This window comes from Anomaloglossus baeobatrachus, chromosome 4 (genome assembly GCF_048569485.1).
Source record: "Anomaloglossus baeobatrachus isolate aAnoBae1 chromosome 4, aAnoBae1.hap1, whole genome shotgun sequence".
Lineage (NCBI taxonomy): Eukaryota > Metazoa > Chordata > Amphibia > Anura > Aromobatidae > Anomaloglossus > Anomaloglossus baeobatrachus.
Genome location: NC_134356.1, coordinates 10,890,401 through 10,912,047, shown reverse-complemented (window position 1 = coordinate 10,912,047; position 21,647 = coordinate 10,890,401). Strand labels below are relative to the sequence as shown.

General features: G+C 45.8%; 1 protein-coding gene across 2 annotated transcripts in view; it reads right to left on the bottom strand.

Moving 5' to 3' along the window:
- LOC142302534 (sodium- and chloride-dependent GABA transporter 2-like) overlaps positions 1–18,675 on the bottom strand; it is a 28,725-nt gene extending 10,050 nt beyond the window's left edge. The window contains exons 1-7 of one of the 2 annotated variants that reach the window (XM_075343629.1): positions 18,656–18,675; positions 18,022–18,316; positions 7,031–7,205; positions 4,318–4,536; positions 657–791; positions 373–513; positions 211–292 (exon numbers count right to left, since the gene is read on the bottom strand). In XM_075343629.1, coding sequence (XP_075199744.1) covers positions 211–292; positions 373–513; positions 657–791; positions 4,318–4,531 — 572 coding nt within the window. In that variant the 5' untranslated portion in view covers positions 4,532–4,536; positions 7,031–7,205; positions 18,022–18,316; positions 18,656–18,675. The remainder of the gene's footprint in view (positions 1–210; positions 293–372; positions 514–656; positions 792–4,317; positions 4,537–7,030; positions 7,206–18,021; positions 18,317–18,655) is intronic. The other variant, XM_075343630.1, reaches the window with a different exon arrangement.
- Between the last annotated feature and the right edge of the window lie 2,972 nt (positions 18,676–21,647).

Here is a 21,647-nt window from a genome sequence, read left to right as displayed (position 1 = left end):
ATTGTGTGGAATCTGGTTACATATATCTCTGGGATATTTAGTATGGTCACATTTCCACCCAAGGACTTGATGACAAACATTGAAGCCTCCCTAAGCGTTCCCAGTGTATCTACACCATGAATTATGGTCCAAAGAGTAACATTCAAAGAGTAGATGTTATCCCAAATGTTTATCAGGGACAGTAAGGTCAGGAAACATCCTTCAACTTACTCCCAAAACTCGATGACGCTGGATGTCCCATTTACGGTCATGTTATGAGTGCTGTTACTCTTGTGAAAATCTATGCAATTATCTAAGGAAGCAAGAGAGGTACCATGAGAAAAATGAAATATCAGCTACGTCTATGTAATGTTAGGATTTTTACTAATGCACCTGTGTTCCATGAATGGTCGCAGGAAGCCCAAGGAAGATCAGATGTGAAGGAATTGAAGAGATAAAAGAAGGCCCAAGCCAGGACTATAATGTAATAAAAGTTCAGCAGGATGACAATGACTTGAGAGGAGTACCCGATGCCTGGAAAAAAAGGAAACCGTTCTCAGCTAGCTGGTGGCAACCTATATGCATGTACTGTCTATGTTCCCAGTATAATCCAATCTTGGTGGTAAAACGGACTGAAAGACAAGATGATAAAAAGTGGAAGAGTTGTCAAAACTAACCTTCAAAGATGGGGCAGATCTTCCGCCATGACGTGACACCTCCTTGGCTGGTGTATTGTCCCAATGCTGTCTCCAGGAAGAAGACTGGAATTCCACAGGTGAAGAGGAAGATGAGATATGGAATGAAGAAGGCTCCTGCATAGAGATAATAAGTCAATAAAAAAATGTTATGATGGGATGTAAAGGATGAGACTATCCTATCAACCCTTGACACCTCTCCTCTGTACAATTGTAAAGGCCCTGTCACACACCTTTGGCAGATCTGTGGTTGCAGTGAAATCATGGACATATTGTTCCATTTGTACACAGCCACAAACCTGGCACTGATTGTCCACAATTTCACTGCAACCACAGAACTGCCACAGATTTATCTCTGTGTGTGACAGGGCCTTAAGGCTTAAAACAAACATCCATCAATGCAACCGCATCTTGCCTAAATTTATTTATAAAGGACTGTTGATGTTACGCAACCAGAAGAACATTTTGTAGACCCAGCGTCCTAGAGCTATAAAGCTCTATAAAGCTGCGTGGATACCAACTTTACTATCCAACATCCAATGAAACTGGTAAATACAACATTCATAAAGAATGGGTCCCATATTTCAGAGACGACTCGTAGGTATTTCGGTGGTGAGGTGACCATATAGCTGCATGAAACCCAAACTTAGTACCCACTCGTCACTTATATTCCTCTGACTGATCTGTGATTGTCCATCACATAGCCACTATTTTGAGGGCCTGGCGTATATGTTGGGTATATTTGTCTTGTGTATGCCTATTTCTAGTGTAGATGAATATTAGGCTGTCCAGGGTCATTCATGGTTGAGCGGGAGCACCATGTCGGACCATTAGGGTGTCAACCTCCGCGTTGAGTAGGCTGACAACCTATAGGGCCCATTAGGGTCAGTTAGCCACTTCCTTTGCTCCTGATACATCTGCCACACACACACATAATTTTAACATTTCAGAGTGGTCAATTAAAGGTTTTAATTAATTATTAATAAAATAAAAATTGTTAAGTTTTTTTACTTTTTGGTCTTTATCTAAGTGGACGCTGTATATTTATCTATTTTTTGGTTTTCTACCCACTTGTCCTCATCAGAAGAAGGGACAGCTACCTGATCTCATCAAAAAGACTCATCTCTTAAGGAAAACCAAACCTGTGACCCACTGTCCTCATCTGTTCTAGGCACCAACCTAGCTACCTGATCTCATAAAAAATAAATCTACATGAAAACCAAACCCAGGACTAACATATCTTCATTACTGGTAGGAACCCTGACTACTGGACTCCACTAATAAGACTTATGTCCCCATAAAAACTAAACCTAGGACCCACATGGTCTCATGCCAGCTACAGCTACCAAATCCCACCACGTCTCATACCTGCATTAAAACTAATTTTAGGACCTATTGTTGGGATCACAGCTAACCCTAGGACCCTTTTGTCTTAATGACTGGTAGAACCTCAAATGCTAGATGCCACTAACAAGACTCAATTCTAGGACCCACATTATCAAGATAGCATGGGGACAAAGTGGACCCTGTATATTTATCTATTTTTTGTTTTTTTACCCACTTGTCCTCATCAGAAGTAGAGACAGCTACGAGATCTCATCAACAAGATTCATCCCTTAATGAAAACTAAACCCACATCCCACTTGCCCTCATCTCTTGTAGGGACTAACCTAGCTACCAGATCTAAAAAAAAAATCTCCATGAAAACAAACCTAGGACCAACATGTCTTCATTGCTGGTAGGTACCCTGGCTGCCAGACTCCACTAACAAGACTCGTGTCCCCATGAAAACTAAACCTAGGACTCATGACTGGCGGGATGCTAGCTACCAAATCCCCTCCAAGTCTCATACCTATATTTAGGACCTATTGTTGGGATCACAGCTAACGCTAGGACCCTCTTGTCCTCATGACTGGTAGAACTGCTTGGACCCTCTTGTCCTCATGACTGGTAGAACCTCAAATGCTAGATGCCACTAATAAAACTCAATTCTAGGACCTACGTTATCAAGATCGCTTTGGGACTGCAGTTGCGAAACTCTACTAACAAGACTTATATCCCCATGAAAACCAAGCTAAAATTGGTGGTAACAACAACTAATGGACCTCACCAACAACATCAAGGCTGATATCTCTATGAAATCATATTCGATCCCAGTTGTCCTCAATATTGGTGGGAACCACAACGAATGGACCTCACCAACAAGGTCATGGACTCATGGGTCTATGAAATGCATGTTTTATCCCACGTGTCATCAATATTGGTGGGGACCACAACTAACAGACCTCAGCAATGAGGCTAATGTATGAAATCAAAGTTTGGTCTCACGTGTCCTCAAGATTGGTGAGAACAGCAGCTATCAACTCCAACATGAACACTCATGACTGTATGAAAACAGATCCTAGGAACGATTTGGACTCCAAAATGGAAGGCCAGATCTCAACAACAAGACTCAAGCTGCCATTAAAACCAAGTCTAAAATAGTTGCCTGAAGTCTGGTGCCATCCTATTTGTCATATAGGTTAATTATTAGAAGACCTCTCGATTTTTTTTTTTTATGGGACCTACACAGAGAAGCTGCTGAAGGTTTTACCGATCAGTATGGATCAGTATGAATACCCTCATTCATGGACGTTAAGCCTCGTCGACCAGTTGCAGCCTCACGTACTGAAAGTCATGCACTAACACTTGAACTCTTGTGTTGATCTCCTCGTTCTTAGACTTTGGACCCGTCAGGAGCAGTCGTGGTTAAACTACTTTCATTCCTTCACCCCCATCCAGCACCGACTTGTAAAAAATGTGGCCAATAGCAGAAGGGGAGGAACGGGGCGAGAGCTGAAAGGCCTCAAACTGTACTAAGAATAACAGGAGCTCTTACAGGGAACTGCAAGGAAATGCTACCCATGTGAGCAGGTGATCGAACACCAGGGGGTGTGTAAGGAAGACAACCTGATACAATACAGGTTTATTTTCCTCGGTCTGCTGAAGTGGCTGATAATAGAAAACAATGGTAGGACAATAAATTACAGGGTCAGATCTCTTTTATAATGATACATCAGTATAGATTCTATAGATTCTAGATTATAGGCTGAGGTCACACACAACCAAAAGTCCAAGGTGATACCGTGACCCCTGGGTGATGGCGACTGGACAACGTCCAAGTGATGCCGTGACCCCAGGGTGATGGCAACTGGACACTGTTCACAGCTGAAAAATTAACCCTAGATATATAAAACAAAACCTTCCCCAAACATTACAGCCATGTCAGGTTACATGCCTCATTTTAGAGGGACCAGACAACCATCCAACACACATGGGGCCTCACGAAGGAAAGATCGTCCATGTGGGAAGTCAGCACCAATCCTCAGAACGTAGAATCCAGGAATTTCTGGATTTTAAGGGAAAGGTTCTTTAAGTTTCCTTAATTTCTGGAGTGTTAACACCAAACACAATAATTAATGCAAATCCACCGTAAGAGCCAAATCCTTCAGGAAATAAGCTCGAAGAAATTCCGGGGCAGCTTATCGGGTTAGATCGTCACGTAAAGAAATCTGTCCAATCTGCTTCCTCTCTTTACGTATTTCGGCACAACCTCAGGCCTCTAGCTTAGGGGATGACTGACTGAATTTTCCTCTACACGTACCTCCTCCATTTTTGTAGCAAAGGTACGGAAATCTCCATACATTTCCCAAGCCGATGATCTCTCCGGCCACGGCCAGCACAAACTCCATCTTGTTGTTCCATTGACCCCGTTCTGTCATCGGTTTACCGCAGTCATCCTGGTGCTCCTTCTCCATCAGCGGCTGTGATGGAAAAGAGTCCCCGTTCCCCACCGCTCCCGGGACCTTGTTATCCATGACACCTGCAAAACCGCAAAAAAGACAATAGTACTGTAGTCCGAGTGTCAGGGTCATTATCCTGTACCCCGAGTGTCAGTGTCATTATCCTGTACCCCCAGTGTCAGTGTCATTATCCTATACCCCCAGTGTCAGTGTTATTATCCTGTACCCCCAGTGTTAGTGTCATTATCCCGCACCCCCAGTGTCAGTGTCATTATCCTGTACCCCCAGTGTCAGTGTGATTATCCTGTACCCCAGTGTTATCATGTACCCCGAGTGTCAACTTCATTATGCCATACCCAGAATGTCAGTGTCATTATCCCACACCACCAGTGTCAGTGTCATTATCCTGTACCCCAGTGTCAGCATCATTATCCTGTACCCCCAGTGTCATTATCCTGTACCCCGAGTGTAAGGGTCATTATCCTGTACCCCCAGTGTGAGCATCATTATCCTGTACCCCCAGTGTCATTATCCTGTACCCCGAGTGTCAGTGTCATTATCCTGTACCCCCAGTGTCAGCATCATTATCCTGTACCCCCAGTGTCATTATCCCGCACCCCCAGTGTGTGTCCTTGTCCTTTATCCCCCAGTGTCAGTGTCATTATCCTGTACCCCCAGTGTCAGTGTGATTATCCTGTACGCCAGTGTCAGTGTGATTATCCTGCACCCCCAGTGTCAGTGTCATATCCTGTACCCCAGTGTTATCATGTACCCCGAGTGTCAACTTCATTATCCCATACCCAGAATGTCAGTGTCATTATCCTGTACCCCGAGTGTAAGGGTCATTATCCTGTACCCCCAGTGTCAGTGTCATTATCCTGTACCCCCAGTGTCAGTGTCATTATCCTGTACCCCCAGTGTCAGTGTCATTATCCTGTACCCCCATTGTCATTATCTTGTACCCCGAGTGTCAGTGTCATTATCCTGTACCCCCAGTGTCATTATCCTGTACCCCAGTGTCAGTGTCATTATCCTGTACCCCGAGTGTAAGGGTCATTATCCCGTACCCCCAGTGTAAGTGTCATTATCCTATACCCCCAGTGTCATTATCATGTACCCCTCTATACACTGGAGATCATCATTAGCACACAATTTCCTACATGTTGCGGTCATTGTGTCGTCCTATATGATTATATCCTCGCAAGAGGAAACTGGCAGGATTTTTTGATTATTTCATAAATTGAATTTATTCTAAAGCAAATAATAAAAATGTAAATGAGATAAATGTAAAAGACATGGATCACAATTAGAGACACTCAGATCCCTGCAAGTTATTGGTGTTAATCTGCACCTGGTGCTAATTTCCTTAATTATCTGACAAACTCTATGTAACTGGTGCCGAACTTTCCAGTTTGCACTGACTTTGCCGTTCCAAAGTGACTTAAACCCTCCGGCCGCAGATTGTCCAGATGAAGGCCAAAGAGGTGACCCTATCAGCCATAGCAAGAGAAGTTGGTCGTTCCAAGTCTGTGATCTTTACAACATCACAAACTCTTTCAAGTCCCCCAAGAAGGCTGGTCGCCCTCAAAAAGACAAATGGAAGAGAGGAGAATCTCCATGGGTAATCGTTTCACACTGCAGCTGAAATTGCCGCCAGTTCAGCACTGAACAGGGTAAGGATCTGTCTTGTCATACAGTGTCACGACGTGTAAGAGCATTTGGACTATCATTATCAGAAAGAACCACAAGGCTAGACTGACCTTTGGTGAGGAGCATGTTGTGTGGACAGAGGAGAAGTGTCCACAGGTCATGTTAGTGATGAAAGCAAGTTTAATTTATTTGAATCTGATGGGAAACATTCTGTTTGTTGACAAACTGGGGAAAGACTGAACCCAAAGTGTGTTAAGAAGTCAGTGAGCGGCGGTGGAGGAAGTGTCATGGTTTGGGGAATGTTTTCTGTAGCAGGAGTTGGACCTCTTATACATCTACATGACAGAGTGAATACAAGTGTGGATCAGAACCTTCTTCACAACATGTGGCTTCTTACTTGTGTTCATCACTCAATCAGAAGCAATTTTCATGCAGGACAATGCCCCTGTCACACAGCAAAACGAGGAAAGCAGATCCTAGAAACAATGAAATGACCACAGCTCACAGTCCTGATCTAAACCCAATAGAAACCTCTGGAAAATGCTTGGTGACAAAGTTATGGTCAAGAAACCCACAACAGTCACAGAACTGTGGAAGAGACTGGAAGAAGAGTGGGCCAAAATCCCCCCAGAGCAGTGTGAGAGACTAGTGATGTCCTGTGGAAGAGACTGGAAGAAGAGTGGGCCAAAATCCCCCCAGAGCAGTGTCAGACACCAGTGATGTCCATGTTCTAGTGGCACGGTGCGCCCCTTACCCTCTTCCAGTGGCATGGTGCTCCCCCTTTACACAAAACCTTCATATGGTCATCAATGGAGATTACATTATTTCTGAAAAAAGCGAGTGATCAGACATTTTTCTCTAATTTACATCTCCAGTCTGTGTTATTACTGTTCTGTCTCTGGAATGACCTGAGATCATTTTTACCTTTTTGGGATCAGCGATGTCCTGGATTGTGAAGAAATCCAATAAGGAATCCAGCACTGAGTGTTGGGGTCAGGAGGAATCCATCATGATGGTCCGAGTGTCACTGCGGAGAGAGAGGAGCCGGGCGGTCAGAGAGTGGGGTCCAGAGCATCGGAGTAATGGAGACCGGGGGTCACTGCATGGGGAGAAATGCCCGGGGGTCAGAGCAGAGACACCAGAACAGCAGCTCACAGCTGCATGACCATGGGCTTCGAGGTCAGAGCAGAGACAGAGGGTCAGAGCAGAGACAGAGGGTCAGAGCAGAGACAGAGGGTCAGTGCAGAGACAGAGGGTCAGAGCAGAGACAGAGGGTCAGTGCGGAGACAGAGGGTCAGAGCGGAGACAGAGGGTCAGAGCAGAGACAGAGGGTCAGTGCAGAGACAGAGGGTCAGAGCAGAGACAGAGGGTCAGTGCAGAGACAGAGGGTCAGTGCAGAGACAGGGGGTCAGTGCAGAGACAGAGGGTCAGAGACAGAGGGTCAGTGCAGAGACAGAGGGTCAGTGCAGAGACAGAGGGTCAGTGCAGAGACAGAGGGTCAGTGCAGAGACAGGGGGTCAGTGCAGAGACAGAGGGTCAGAGACAGAGGGTCAGTGCAGAGACAGAGGGGCAGTGCAGAGACAGAGGGTCAGTGCAGAGACAGAGGGTCAGTGCAGAGACAGGGGGTCAGTGCAGAGACAGAGGGTCAGTGCAGAGACAGAGGGGCAGTGCAGAGACAGAGGGTCAGTGCAGAGACAGAGGGTCAGTGCAGAGACAGGGGGTCAGTGCAGAGACAGGGGGTCAGTGCAGAGACAGAGGGTCAGTGCAGAGACAGAGGGTCAGAGACAGAGGGTCAGTGCAGAGACAGAGGGTCAGTGCAGAGACAGGGGGTCAGTGCAGAGACAGAGGGGCAGTGCAGAGACAGAGGGGCAGTGCAGAGACAGAGGGTCAGAGACAGAGGGTCAGTGCAGAGACAGAGGGTCAGAGACAGAGGGTCAGTGCAGAGACAGAGGGGCAGTGCAGGCAGAACAGAGACAGGTCAGTGCAGGGAGAGCAGAGACAGAGGATCAGAGCAGAGACAGAGGGTCAGTGCAGAGATAGAGGGTCAGTACAGAGAGTGCAGGCACAGAGGGTCAGTGCAGGTAGAGCAGAGACAGAGGGTCAGTGCAGTGGTAGCAGAGCCCTGAGTCACTGGTGGCAGAGGGTCCGCTCCCTTCTCTCCTCTCAGTCTCCACTGTCTGAGCCTCCACAGTTGCTCGGGATATTTAAAGGATGAAGGAAGTAATTGTAACCGTCCCCGCCCTCACATTCCTGGGTCCAGCCGAGAGCAGGAGGGCACAGAGGCCACCGGGCAGCCGGGTCACCAGACGTCCTCTGCATCAGAGACATGACCTGCACACGTCTCACTCTTTGACCCTTTCTCCTGCACGGATCGCTGGAGGCGCCTTCCAGGAAAACTGGGTGACATCCTTGTGGTGACAGCCCTGTGGTGACAGCCCCATGGTGACAGCCCCATGGTGACAGCCCTGTGGTGACAGTGCTGGTGGCTACACTGGTTGTCACTTAGTTTTCGTACAACATTAAGATGTTTTAAATGGGAAAAGGGTCTCTGGCGGACACGTCTGCCGGTGGCGGGGAGGGTTCCAGGTGGCTGCCGGTCCTTGGGTGACAGAGTCCCGGTTGGCCACTCTTTGATTTCGATTTTTCTGCCTCTCTTTCCAAGAAGTATAACTTCTCTATTTTTGGTCGGCTGCGCTCTATCCTTATTTTTTGTGGAAGGAGATGTAGATTTCATCTCCACCATTATGGGGTCAGATCTTTTTATTTTACTTTTTAAAAGCCAAAAATAGCAAATCCGACATTTCTCTATCTTTCTGCTTCGGCGATCACCGCACTGATGTTTAATTGCAAATATAATTTTTCTGATCCGCCAAAAGTATTTATGTCGATTGTACAATCACATAATACCGCCGTATAGGCGACATCACCCGTCTGCTGTGAAACCAAAAACCATGACAGAAACAGGGTCTTCAGTAGCCCTCAACTTCCATGAGAATGAAGCCGGCAAGTTTTCCCCCCTGCACAGAATAGAGAAATCTGTAATTTTTATCGTAGGTAACTTTCAATGTGACAGAATAAAAAAATCCAGAAAATCCCATTGTATAATTTATAAAGAATTTTCATTTTGTTGCATGAAATAAGTATTTTATCACTGAGAAACCAGCATGAATTCTGCCCTCACAGACCTGTTATTTTTTCTCCTACTCTGCACTCATTACCTGGACTAATTGCACCTGTTTGACCTCGTTATCTGTATAATAGACACCTGTTCACACACTCAATCATACCCCAACCTCTCCACCATGGCCAAGACCAAAGAGCTGTCTAAGGACACCAGGGACAAAATTGTAGACCTGTATAAGGCTGGGGTGGGCTACAGGACAATAGGCAAGCAGCTTGGTGAGAAAGCAACAACTGTTGGCACAATTATTAGACAATGGAAAAAACACAAGATGACTGTCAATCTTACTTGGTCTGGGGCTCCATTCAAGATCTCACCTCATGGGGTAAGGATGATTCTGAGGAAGGTCAGGAATCACCCCAGAGCAACACGGGAGGACCTGGTCAATGACCTGAAGAGAGCTGGGACTAGGTATAAAAAATTACCGTTAGTAACACACTACGCCGTTGTGGATTAAAATCTTTCAGGGCACAAGGTCCCCCTGCTCACATCAGCACATGTCCAGGCCGGTTTGAAGTCCACCAATGACCATCTGGATAATCCAGGGGAGGCATGGGAGAAGGTCACGTGGTCAGATGAGACCAAAATAGAACTTTTTGGTTTCAACTCCACTTGCCGTGTTTGGAGGAAAAAGAAAGAAGAGTACAATCCCAAGAATACTGTCCCAACCGTGAAGCATAAGGGTGGAAACATCATACTTTGGGGGTGCTTTTCTGCAAAGTGGACAGGACGACTGCACAGTATTGAAGGGAGGATGGATTGGGTCAAGTATCGCGCGATTTTGGCCAACACCTCTTTCCTTCAGTGAGAGCATTAAAGATGGGTCGTGGCTGGGTCTTCCAGCATGACAATGACCCAAAACACACACACATACACAGCCAGGGGCCACTAAGGAGTGGCGCATTTCAAGGTCCTGGAGTGGCCTAGCCAGTCTCCAGACTTGAATCCAAGAGAAAATCTGTGGAGGAGCTGAAACTCAATGTTCTCTGGAGAAGTTCTGCATGGAGGAGTGACCTGAAAGATCTGGAGAAGATCTGTATGGAGAAGTGACCTGAAACATCTGGAGATCTGTATGGAGAACTGACCTGAAAGATCTGGAGAAGATCTGTATAGAGGAGTGACCTGAAAAATCTGGAGAAGATCTGTATGGAGGAGTGACCTGAAAGATCTGGAGAAGATCTATATGGAGAAGATCTGTATGGAGGAGAGACTGAGAAGATCTGGAGAAGATCTGTATGGAGGAGTGACCTGAAAGATCTGGAGAAGATCTGTATGGAGGAGTGACCTGAAAGATCTGGAGAAGATCTGTATGGAGGAGTGACCTGAAAGATCTGGAGAAGATCTGTATGGAGGAGTGACCTGAAAGATCTGGAGAAGATCTGTATGGAGAAGATCTGTATGGAGGAGAGACTGAGAAGATCTGGAGAAGATATGTATGGAGGAGTGACCTGAAAGATTTGGCAAGGATCTGTATGGAAGAGTCATTAAAATCCCCGCTGCAGTGTGTGCAAACATGTCAAGAACTACCGGAAACCTCCGACCTCTGTAACTGCAAAAAACCGTTTGTACCAAATATGAAGTTCTGTTTTTCTATTGTATCAAATACTTATTTCCTGCAAATTAATTATTTATAAATAATACAATGGAATTTTCTGGATTTTTATTCTGTCACAGTTGAAGTTACCTACGATAACAATTACAGATCTCTCCATTCTTTATAGGTGGGAAAACTGACAAATCAGCAGAGTATCAAATACTTATTTTGCCCGCTGTGTAACCCTTCTTTCATGTCATCTTCACATTTCTCGCATCCAGTTTTTGGATAGTTTCTGCTTGAATTTCTTTGCAGGATGTCAGAATCGCCTCCCAGAGCTGATGTTTGGATGTGATCGGCCTCCCACCCTCATAGATCTTGTGCTGGAGGATACTCCAAAGGTTCTCAATAGGGTTGAGGTCAGGGGAGGGTGGTGGCCGCACCATGTTTCTCTCCTTTAATGCCCAGAGCAGCCAATAACTCTGAGGTCTTCTTTACAGGATAGGATGGCGCATTGTCAGCATGAAAATAATATTACAGATGGCACTGTTCTTTATGTGCCATGGAAGATAGTGTTCAGTCAGAAACGCTATATACTTTGCTGAGATCATTTTCACACCTTCAGGGACCCTAAAAGGGGCCACCAGCTCTCTCACATGATTCCTACCCATGGTGGGTAGGGGTCTATGATACCCCCCATCAGTAATCCTCTAAGTAAAAAGAAACAAACACCAAAAAAATACTTTATTTGTAAAAAAATACCAAAAAAACACCCTCTTTCACCACTTTATTAACCCCAAAATACCCCTGTAGGTCCAACGTAATTCACATTAGGTCCAACGACGATCCTGGCTGTGCTACATCTGAGTCACAGCGCACGGCCATAGAGCATGACTGCCCGCTGTGAGTGCAGACAGAGACTGACTGAGCCACGATGAGCGATCCTGGTAACCGTACCTTCGAGGTTTTTTTGTGGGTTTTTTTCATATATTTTTATATTTTCATTATTGATCATTTTCGAAAATGTATGAATAATGTATGAATAATTTCTTTTTTTTGCGTTATGTTTTAATATATATTTTTGCTAATTTTTGTAGTTTAGATATGAAGTGTCTATAATTTTAAGGGTCGGTTCATTTTAATAGTGAGAGATACAATATCTAAAAAAAAATCCAGAAAATCACATTGTATAAATTATATAAAATTGTTTGCATTTTGCAGAGAGAAATAAGTATTTGATCCCTCTACCAACCATTAAGAGTTCTGGCTCCTACAGGCACTTAGACTCCTAATCCCCTCGTTCCCTGCATTACAGACGGCTCTGACATTGTCCCCTGTATAAAGCTTGCTGTCCACAGACTCCATTAATCCATCAGATTCTAACCTCTACAACATGGGCGACCAGAGAGCTTTCTAAGTATGTCAGGGAAAAGATCATAGACCTGCACAAGGCTGGAGCTGGAATGGGCTACAAAACCATAAGTAAGATGCCAGGGAGAAGGAGAAGCTGCTGGTGCAATAGTAAGAAAATGGAAGAAATACAAAATGAGTGTCACTCGCTATCGGTCTGGGCCTCCATGCAAAATCTCACCTCGTGGGGTCTCTAGGATCATGAGGAAGGTGAGAGATCAGCCTAAAATTACACGGGGGGAACTTGTTACTGATCTCAAGACAGCTGGGACCACTGTCACCAAGAAAAACATTGGTAACACATTACGCCATAATGGCTTAAAATCCTGCAGTGTCCCCCGCAAAGTCCCACTGCTCAAGGAAGCCCATGTGCAGCCGGCCGTCTGAAGAAGGCCCATGTGCAGCCGGCCGTCTGAAGAAGGCCCATGTGCAGCCGGCCGTCTGAAGAAGGCCCATGTGCGGCCGGCCCGTCTGAAGAAAGCCTATGTGCAGCCGGCCCGTCTGAAGAAAGCCTATGTGCAGCCGGCCCGTCTGAAGAAGGCCCATGTGCAGACGCACGTCTGAAGAAGGCCCATGTGCGGCTGGCTCATCTGAAGAAGGTACATGAGCAGCCATGCCGTCTGAAGAAGGCCCATGTGTGGCCGGCCCATCTGAAGAAGGCTCATGTGTGGTTTGCCCATCTGAAGAAGGCTCGTGTGTGGTCGGCCCGTCTGAAGAAGGTCCATGTGCGGCTGGCCCGTCTGAAGAAGGTCCATGTGCGGCTGGCCCGTCTGAAGAAAGTCCATGTGCGGCTGGCCCGTCTGAAGAAGGTCCATGTGCGGCTGGCCCGTCTGAAGAAGGCTCGTGTGTGGTCGGCCCATCTGAAGAAGGCCCATGTGCAGCTGGCCCATCTGAAGAAGGCCCATGTGCAGCTGGCCCATATGAAGTTTGCCAATGAACACCTGTATGATCCTGAGAGTGATTGGGAGAAGGTGCTGTGGTCAGATGAGACAAAAATTCAGCTCTTTGGCCTTAATCCAACTTGCCGTGTTTGGAGGAAGAGAAATGCTGCCTATGACCCATAGAACACCATCCCCACTGTCAAACATAGAGGTGGACACATTATGTTTCGGGGGTGTTTTTCTGCTAAGGGCACAGGACTACTTCACTGCATCAGTGAAACAATGGATGGAGCCATGTGCCATAAAATCCTGAGTGACATCCTCCTTCCCTCCGACAGGACATTAAAAATGGGTCGTGGTTGGGTCTTCCAGCACGAGAATGACCCAAAACATACAGCCAAGGCAACAATGGAGTGGTTCAAGAAGAAGCACATTAAGGTCATGGAGTGGCCTATCCAGTCTCCAGACCTAACTCCCATAGAAAACCTATGGAGGAGCTGAAGCTCCGAGTCGTCAAGCGAGATGATCTGCAAAGAGGAGAGGAGCAAAATTCCTCCCGACATCAAACCTCATCATCAACTACAAAAAATGTCTGACTGCCGTGCGGCCACCAAGGGGATGGCCACCAAGTATTAAGTCTTGTTTACCAGAGGGATCCAATACTTATTTCTCTCTGCAAAATGCAAATAAATGTATATACTTTATATAATGTGATTGTCTGGATTTTAGTTTGGATATTTTCTCACTGTTATAATTAACTGACCCTTAAAATTATAGACTGTCCATGTCTATGTCAGTGGGAAAACATACAAAATCAGCGAGGGATCCAATACTTATTTCCTTCGCTGTATTATACGCTGGTGTTTTTGTGTCTTGGGATCAGGGGAGTTTTCCTCTGGAGTATAATGTGTTTGCGTCCTTTTGTAATCACGTGTAATGAATTAGGAACAGATTTTGTGGTTTGAAATGTTTGTGATTCCCTGTAGAGATCGGTCTCCAGAGCACGAGGGCGTCGGCCTGAAACGCGTTTCTATAGGTTTTATTTTTCTGCCTAACGTGGATTTTAATACGAATCAATAAATGTGAATCTTTACCTACAGACGACAAGGATTTTCCTTGTTTTTCTCTGCTCGTTGTTACCGCGAGTCAGCGGCGGAGGAGTCGGCTCCGACTGGAATATTTACCTCGGGTGCACAATGTGAACAGCGCCGGTGAGCAGGAAAATGGCGTCTTATTAATGTTTTCTTACCTCGTCCTGACATTGCGATATGTGAGGGTTATCAGCAGCAGAGATCCTTTATCTGTCCCCTATAACCGGGGCGGCGAAATAATGGGGCACGTCCTTCTTAAGTAGTTCTCCTTTAATTGGGCTCAGCAAGAAAACTAATTATCAGTGACCCCCAAAACCCCCAGAGACCACCGAGACCCAGAGACCCCCAAGATCCAGAGACCCCCAAAGATCCAAAACATTATTAGAGAGATTATTAGACAAAACAGAAATGTAACATTTATGACACTTAAATCTAATTTGTATAATATGAATACAGCGTAGATACACAGCTCAGCAGACAGTATCACACAGGAGAGGATTAGATACACAGCTCAGCAGACAGTATCACACAGGAGAGGATTAGATACACAGCTCAGCAGACAGTATCACACAGGAGAGGATTAGATACACAGCTCAGCAGACAGTATCACACAGGAGAGGATTAGATACACAGCTCAGCAGACAGTATCACACAGGAGAGGATTAGATACACAGCTCAGCAGACGGTATCATACAGGATGGGATTAGATACACAGCTCAGCAGACAGTATCACACAGGAGAGGATTAGATACACAGCTCAGCAGACAGTATCACACAGGAGAGGATTAGATACACAGCTCAGCAGGCAGTATCACACAGGAGAGGATTAGATACACGGCTCAGCGTACGGTATCACACAGGAGAGGATTAGATACACGGCTCAGCAGACAGTATCACACAGGATAGGATTAGATACACGGCTCAGCGTACGGTATCACACAGGAGAGGATTAGATACACGGCTCAGCAGACAGTATCACACAGGAGAGGATTAGATACACAGCTCAGCAGACGGTATCACACAGGAGAGGATTAGATACACAGCTCAGCAAACAGTATCACACAGGAGAGGATTAGATACACAGCTCAGCAGACGGTATCACACAGGAGAGGATTAGATGCACAGCTCAGCAGACAGTATCACACAGGATAGGATTAGATACACAGCTCAGCAGACAGTATCACACAGGAGAGGATTAGATACAAAGCTCAATAGACAGTATCACACAGGAGAGGATTAGATACACAGCTCAGCAGACAGTATCACACAGGAGAGGATTAGATACACGGCTCAGCAGACAGTATCACACAGGAGAGGATTAGATACACAGCTCAGCAGACAGTATCACACAGGAGAGGATTAGATACACGGCTCAGCAGACAGGATCACACAGGAGAGGATTAGATACACAGCTCAGCAGACAGTATCACACAGGAGAGGATTAGATACACAGCTCAGCAGACAGTATCACACAGGAGAGGATTAGATACACAGCTCAGCAGACAGTATCACACAGGAGAGGATTAGATACACAGCTCAGCAGGCAGTATCACACAGGATAGGATTAGATACACGGCTCAGCGTACGGTATCACACAGGAGAGGATTAGATACACGGCTCAGCAGACAGTATCACACAGGAGAAGATTAGATACACAGCTAAGCAGACAGTATCACACAGGAGAGGATTAGATACACAGCTCAGCAGACGGTATCACACAGGAGAGGATTAGATACACAGCTCAGCAAACAGTATCACACAGGAGAGGATTAGATACACAGCTCAGCAGACGGTATCACACAGGAGAGGATTAGATGCACAGCTCAGCAGACGGTATCACACAGGAAAAGATTAGATACACAGCTCAGCAGACAGTATCACACAGGATAGGATTAGATACACAGCTCAGCAGACAGTATCACACAGGTGAGGATTAGATACAAAGCTCAATAGACAGTATCACACAGGAGAGGATTAGATACACAGCTCAGCAGATGGTATCACGCAGGATAAGATTAGATACACAGCTCAGCAGACGGTATCACACAGGATGGGATTAGATACACAGCTCAGCAGACAGTATCACACAGGAGAGGATTAGATACACAGCTCGGCAGACAGTATCACACAGGAGAGGATTAGATACACAGCTCAGCAGACAGTATCACACAGGAAAGGATTAGATACACAGCTCAGCAGACAGTATCACACAGGAGAGGATTAGATACACGGCTCAGAAGACAGTATCACACAGGAGAGGATTATATACACAGCTCAGCAGACTGTATCACACAGGAGAGGATTAGATACACAGCTCAGCAGACAGTATCACACAGGAGAGGATTAGATACACAGCTCAGCAGACAGTATCACACAGGAGAGGATTAGATACACAGCTCAGCAGACAGTATCACACAGGAGAGGATTAGGTACACAGCTCAGCAGACAGTATCACACAGAAGAGGATTAGATATACAGCTCAGCAGACAGTATCACACAGGAGAGTATTAGATACACAGCTCAGCAGACAGTATCACACAGGAGAGGATTAGATACACAGCTCAGCAGATGGTATCACACAGGAGAGGATTAGATACACAGCTCAGCAGACAGTATCACACAGGAGAGGATTAGATACACAGCTCAGCAGACAGTATCACACAGGAGAGGATTAGATACACAGCTCAGCAGACAGTATCACACAGGAGAGGATTAGATACACAGCTCAGCAGACAGTATCACACAGGAGAGGATTAGATACACAGCTCAGCAGACAGTATCACACTATGATTGGATGTACAGCTCAGCAGACAGTATCACACTATGATTAGATGCACAGCTCAGCAGACAGTATCACACAGGAGAGGATTAGATATACGGCTCAGCAGACTACCACACAGGAGAGGATTAGATACACAGCTCAGCAGACAGTATCACACTATGATTAGATACACAGCTCAGCAGACAGTATCACACTATGATTAGATGCACAGCTCAGCAGACAGTATCACACAGGAGAGGATTAGATATACGGCTCAGCAGACTATCACACAGGAGAGGATTAGATACACAGCTCAGCAGACAGTATCACACAGGAGAGGATTAGATACACAACTCAGCAGACAGTATCACACAAGAGAGGATTAGATACACAGCTCAGCAGACAGTATCACCCAGGAGAGGATTAGATACACAGCTCAGCAGACAGTATCACACAGGAGAGGATTAGATATATAGCTCAGCAGACAGTATCACACAGGAGAGGATTAGATACACAGCTCAGCAGACAGTATCACACAGGAGAGGATTAGATACACAGCTCAGCAGACAGTATCACACAGGAGAGGATTAGATACACAGCTCAGCAGACAGTATCACACTATGATTGGATGTACAGCTCAGCAGACAGTATCACACTATGATTAGATGCACAGCTCAGCAGACAGTAACACACAGGAGAGGATTAGATATACGGCTCAGCAGACTACCACACAGGAGAGGATTAGATACACAGCTCAGCAGACAGTATCACACTATGATTAGATACACAGCTCAGCAGACAGTATCACACAAGAGAGGATTAGATACACAGCTCAGCAGACAGTATCACACAGGAGAGGATTAGATACACAGCTCAGCAGACAGTATCACACTGATTGGATGCACAGCTCAGCAGACCGTATCACACTATGATTAGATGCACAGCTCAGCAGACAGTATCACACTATGATTGGATGCACAGCTCAGCAGACAGTATCACACTATGATTAGATACACAGCTCAGCAGACAATAGTGCCCCTCATAGAAGTAGATATACCTGCTAAGCAGACCGTATCACGTACAAGGCTGTGAAACTGTCTTCTGAAGCTTAGATACACCAGATTGGTATCACGGGGTCCCTGGCGGGTAGCTGAGCTGTGGAGCACGTGCCCGGGGACGTTCCTCGGTGTAATCCTCGCTCTGGACCTGTCACAGCCGAGCCTCCGCTGCTTACACTGCACATTTCGGCACCTGCCTGCGGTGACCCCTTCCCTCGCTGTGTGTCGCCGCCCTGCTGTTCACCGGCCCCATCTGCACATCTGAAGATCCAGATGCCTTCACAAGAGGTGGTCCTGCAGAAAAAAACTCAGCCTCAGGGACCCACGGGAACTACAACCCCCTAAATTCCATCACCCCCAGCTACTGCGGAGGCACATTAACCCCCTCAATTCCGGGGTCTGCTCACATTTCTAACAAGCAAATATAAGTCGCTGCCGACCCCCCCCTTCCCCCCCCCAATCCCCGGCTTGTCCAAGGCTCTGAATAGAAAACCTGATGTCGTATCTAATCAGAAATGCCGTTCAGGGGCCTTGGAAAGCCGTATAAGTGCGGCCATATTATACCCACTCAGCTTTCCAGAATGCAGATATAGCTATACCTTTATTATTAACCCAATAATGACTGACATTTACTAGGATTTTATATGATAGAAGGAAATTTTCCTGGATCTTCCCTCCTGATCCGCTTTGGTGGGCGGCTGTTGATCTGTGCGTCTGCGCAGCACGGAGCCGCGTCCTCACCCCGGTGTCCCGCGGGGTCGGGATCAGGCAGCTGTGACCCGTCCTGTGTTCTATCAAAAAACAAAAAACTTCATAGAACATCTCATCTGTTAACATTAAACATGACAGAAGCCGCATGACCCGATGTGAACGCAGAAGAAAGCAGAGGCAACAGAGCATGGTGGAGGCGACAACCCGGACACCGAGGACACAGGGCCAAAGTCTCCACCAAACAGCACAGTGAGCTTCACCGGACCCGAATAACAGCATATAGCTGACTTACATATGTTACCTACCTGCAGCCACCACTAGAGGGAGCTCACTACACACAGATTTATACAGCCACCACTAGAGGGAGCTCACTACATACAGATTATACAGCCACCACTAGAGGGAGCTCACTACATACAGATTTATACAGTCACCACTAGAGGGAGCTCACTACATACAGATTTATACAGTCACCACTAGAGGGAGCTCACTACATACAGATTTATACAGCCACCACTAGAGGGAGCTCACTACATACAGATTTATACAATTCTGAATATACCATTTAGTCTAAAGTTTAAAAAAAATAAAAAAAAAATGACTCCGGAGAGCAGAGCATTGTGGGAGCGCTAATCGCAGATTCATAGAGCTGTTACGTCACATCAGATTTCAAGTACCCAAAAGAGAAGTTTGTATATATTCACATATTACAGAACCACAACTCCCAGCATACTCAGGACGCCATTTCCCTATGGAGACTGACCTGCTATCCAACTCTTTTGTCTTAATACTAGAGAATGCCTCCTCTTCTGCTGACTGCTCATGGACCTCTTTCCGTGTCGCTCGTGTATTTTGCTGGCTGTGGTTGACTTGCAAAAGCTCGATTTTGTGTCTGGATGACTACAATGTGACTGTATATAATTCCAGGTATAGAAGTATTCACAGAAACTGACTGTAGAAGAGACTTCCTCTCCATCCTTCACAGACTTCTTACCTTCCATAAGATATAATTCTGTAGAATATGAATAAAGCTCAACTTTTTCGACCAGATCCATTAAGACTGAATGGAGTCGTAGGTAGATTATGATGGCATCACAGCAGCCATAAAGTGAGATGTAAGGGATAGCAGACAGGGATGAAGTGGTCATGTCAGCTCTGTAATAATCCAGACAAGAAAGATGTGGCTGTGTAAATCTGTATGTAGTGAGCTCCCTCTAGTGGTGGCTGTATAATCTGTATGTAGTGAGCTCCCTCTAGTGGTGGCTGTATAAATCTGTATGTAGTGAGCTCCCCTAGTGGTGACTGTATAAATCTGTATGTAGTGAGCTCCCTCTAGTGGTGACTGTATAATTCTGTATGCAGGGAGTTCCCTCTAGTGGTGGCTGTATAAATCTGTATGTAGTGAGCTCCCTCTAGTGGTTGCTGTATAATCTGTATGTAGTGAGCTCCCTCTAGTGGTGGCTGTATAATCTGTATGTAGTGAGCTCCTTCTAGTGGTGACAGTATAATCTGTATGTAGTGACCTCCCTCTAGTGGTGACTGTATAAATCTGTATGAAGTGAGCTCCCTCTAGTGGTGGCTGTATAAATCTGTATATAGTGAGCTCCCTCTAGTGGTGGCTGTATAAATCTGTATGTAGTGAGCTCCCTCTAGTGGTGTCTGAATAATCTGTATGTAGTGAGCTCCCTCTAGTGGTGGCTGTATAAATCTGTATGTAGTGAGCTCCCTCTAGTGGTGTCTGAATAATCTGTATGTAGTGAGCTCCCTCTAGTGGTGACTGTATAAATCTGTATATAGTGAGCTCCCTCTAGTGGTGGCTGTATAAATCTGTATGTAGTGAGCTCCCTCTAGTGGTGTCTGAATAATCTGTATGTAGTAAGCTCCCTCTAGTGGTGGCTGTATAAATCTGTATGTAGTGTGCTCCCTCTAGTGGTGGCTGTATAAATCTGTATGTAGTGAGCTCCCTCTAGTAGTGGCTGTATAAATCTGTATGTAGTGAGCTCCCTCTAGTGGTGGCTGTATAATCTGTATGTAGTGAGCTCCCTCTAGTGGTGGCTGTATAAATCTGTATGTAGTGAGCTCCCTCTAGTGGTGACTGTATAAATCTGTATGTAGTGAGCTCCCTCTAGTCGTGGCTGTATAAATCTGTATGTAGTGAGCTCCCTCTAGTGGAGGCTGTATAATTCTGTATGCAGGGAGTTCCCTCTAATGGTGGCTGTATAAATCTGTATGTAGTGAGCTCCCTCTAGTGGTGGCTGTATAATCTGTATGTAGTGAGCTCCCTCTAGTGGTGACAGTATAATCTGTATGTAGTGACCTCCCTCTAGTGGTGGCTGTATAAATCTGTATGAAGTGAGCTCCCTCTAGTGGTGGCTGTATAAATCTGTATATAGTGAGCTCCCTCTAGTGGTGGCTGTATAAATCTGTATGTAGTGAGCTCCCTCTAGTGGTGTCTGAATAATCTGTATGTAGTGAGCTCCCTCTAGTGGTGACTGTATAAATCTGTATGTAGTGAGCTCCCTCTAGTGGTGGCTGTATAAATCTGTATGTAGTGAGCGCCCTCTAGTAGTGGCTGTATAAATCTGTATGAAGTGAGCTCCCTCTAGTGGTGGCTGTATAAATCTGTATGTAGTGAGCTCCCTCTAGTGGTGGCTGTATAAATCTGTATGTAGTGAGCTTCCTCTAGTGGTGTCTTTATAAATCTGTATGTAGTGAGCTCCCTCTAGTGGTGACTGTATAAATCTGTATGTAGTGAGCTCCCTCTAGTGGTGGCTGTATAAATCTGTATGTAGTGAGCTCCCTCTAGTGGTGACTGTATAATCTGTATGTAGTGAGCTCCCCCTAGTGGTGACTGTATAAATCTGTATGTAGTGAGCTCCCTCTAGTGGTGGCTGTATAATCTGTATGTAGTGAG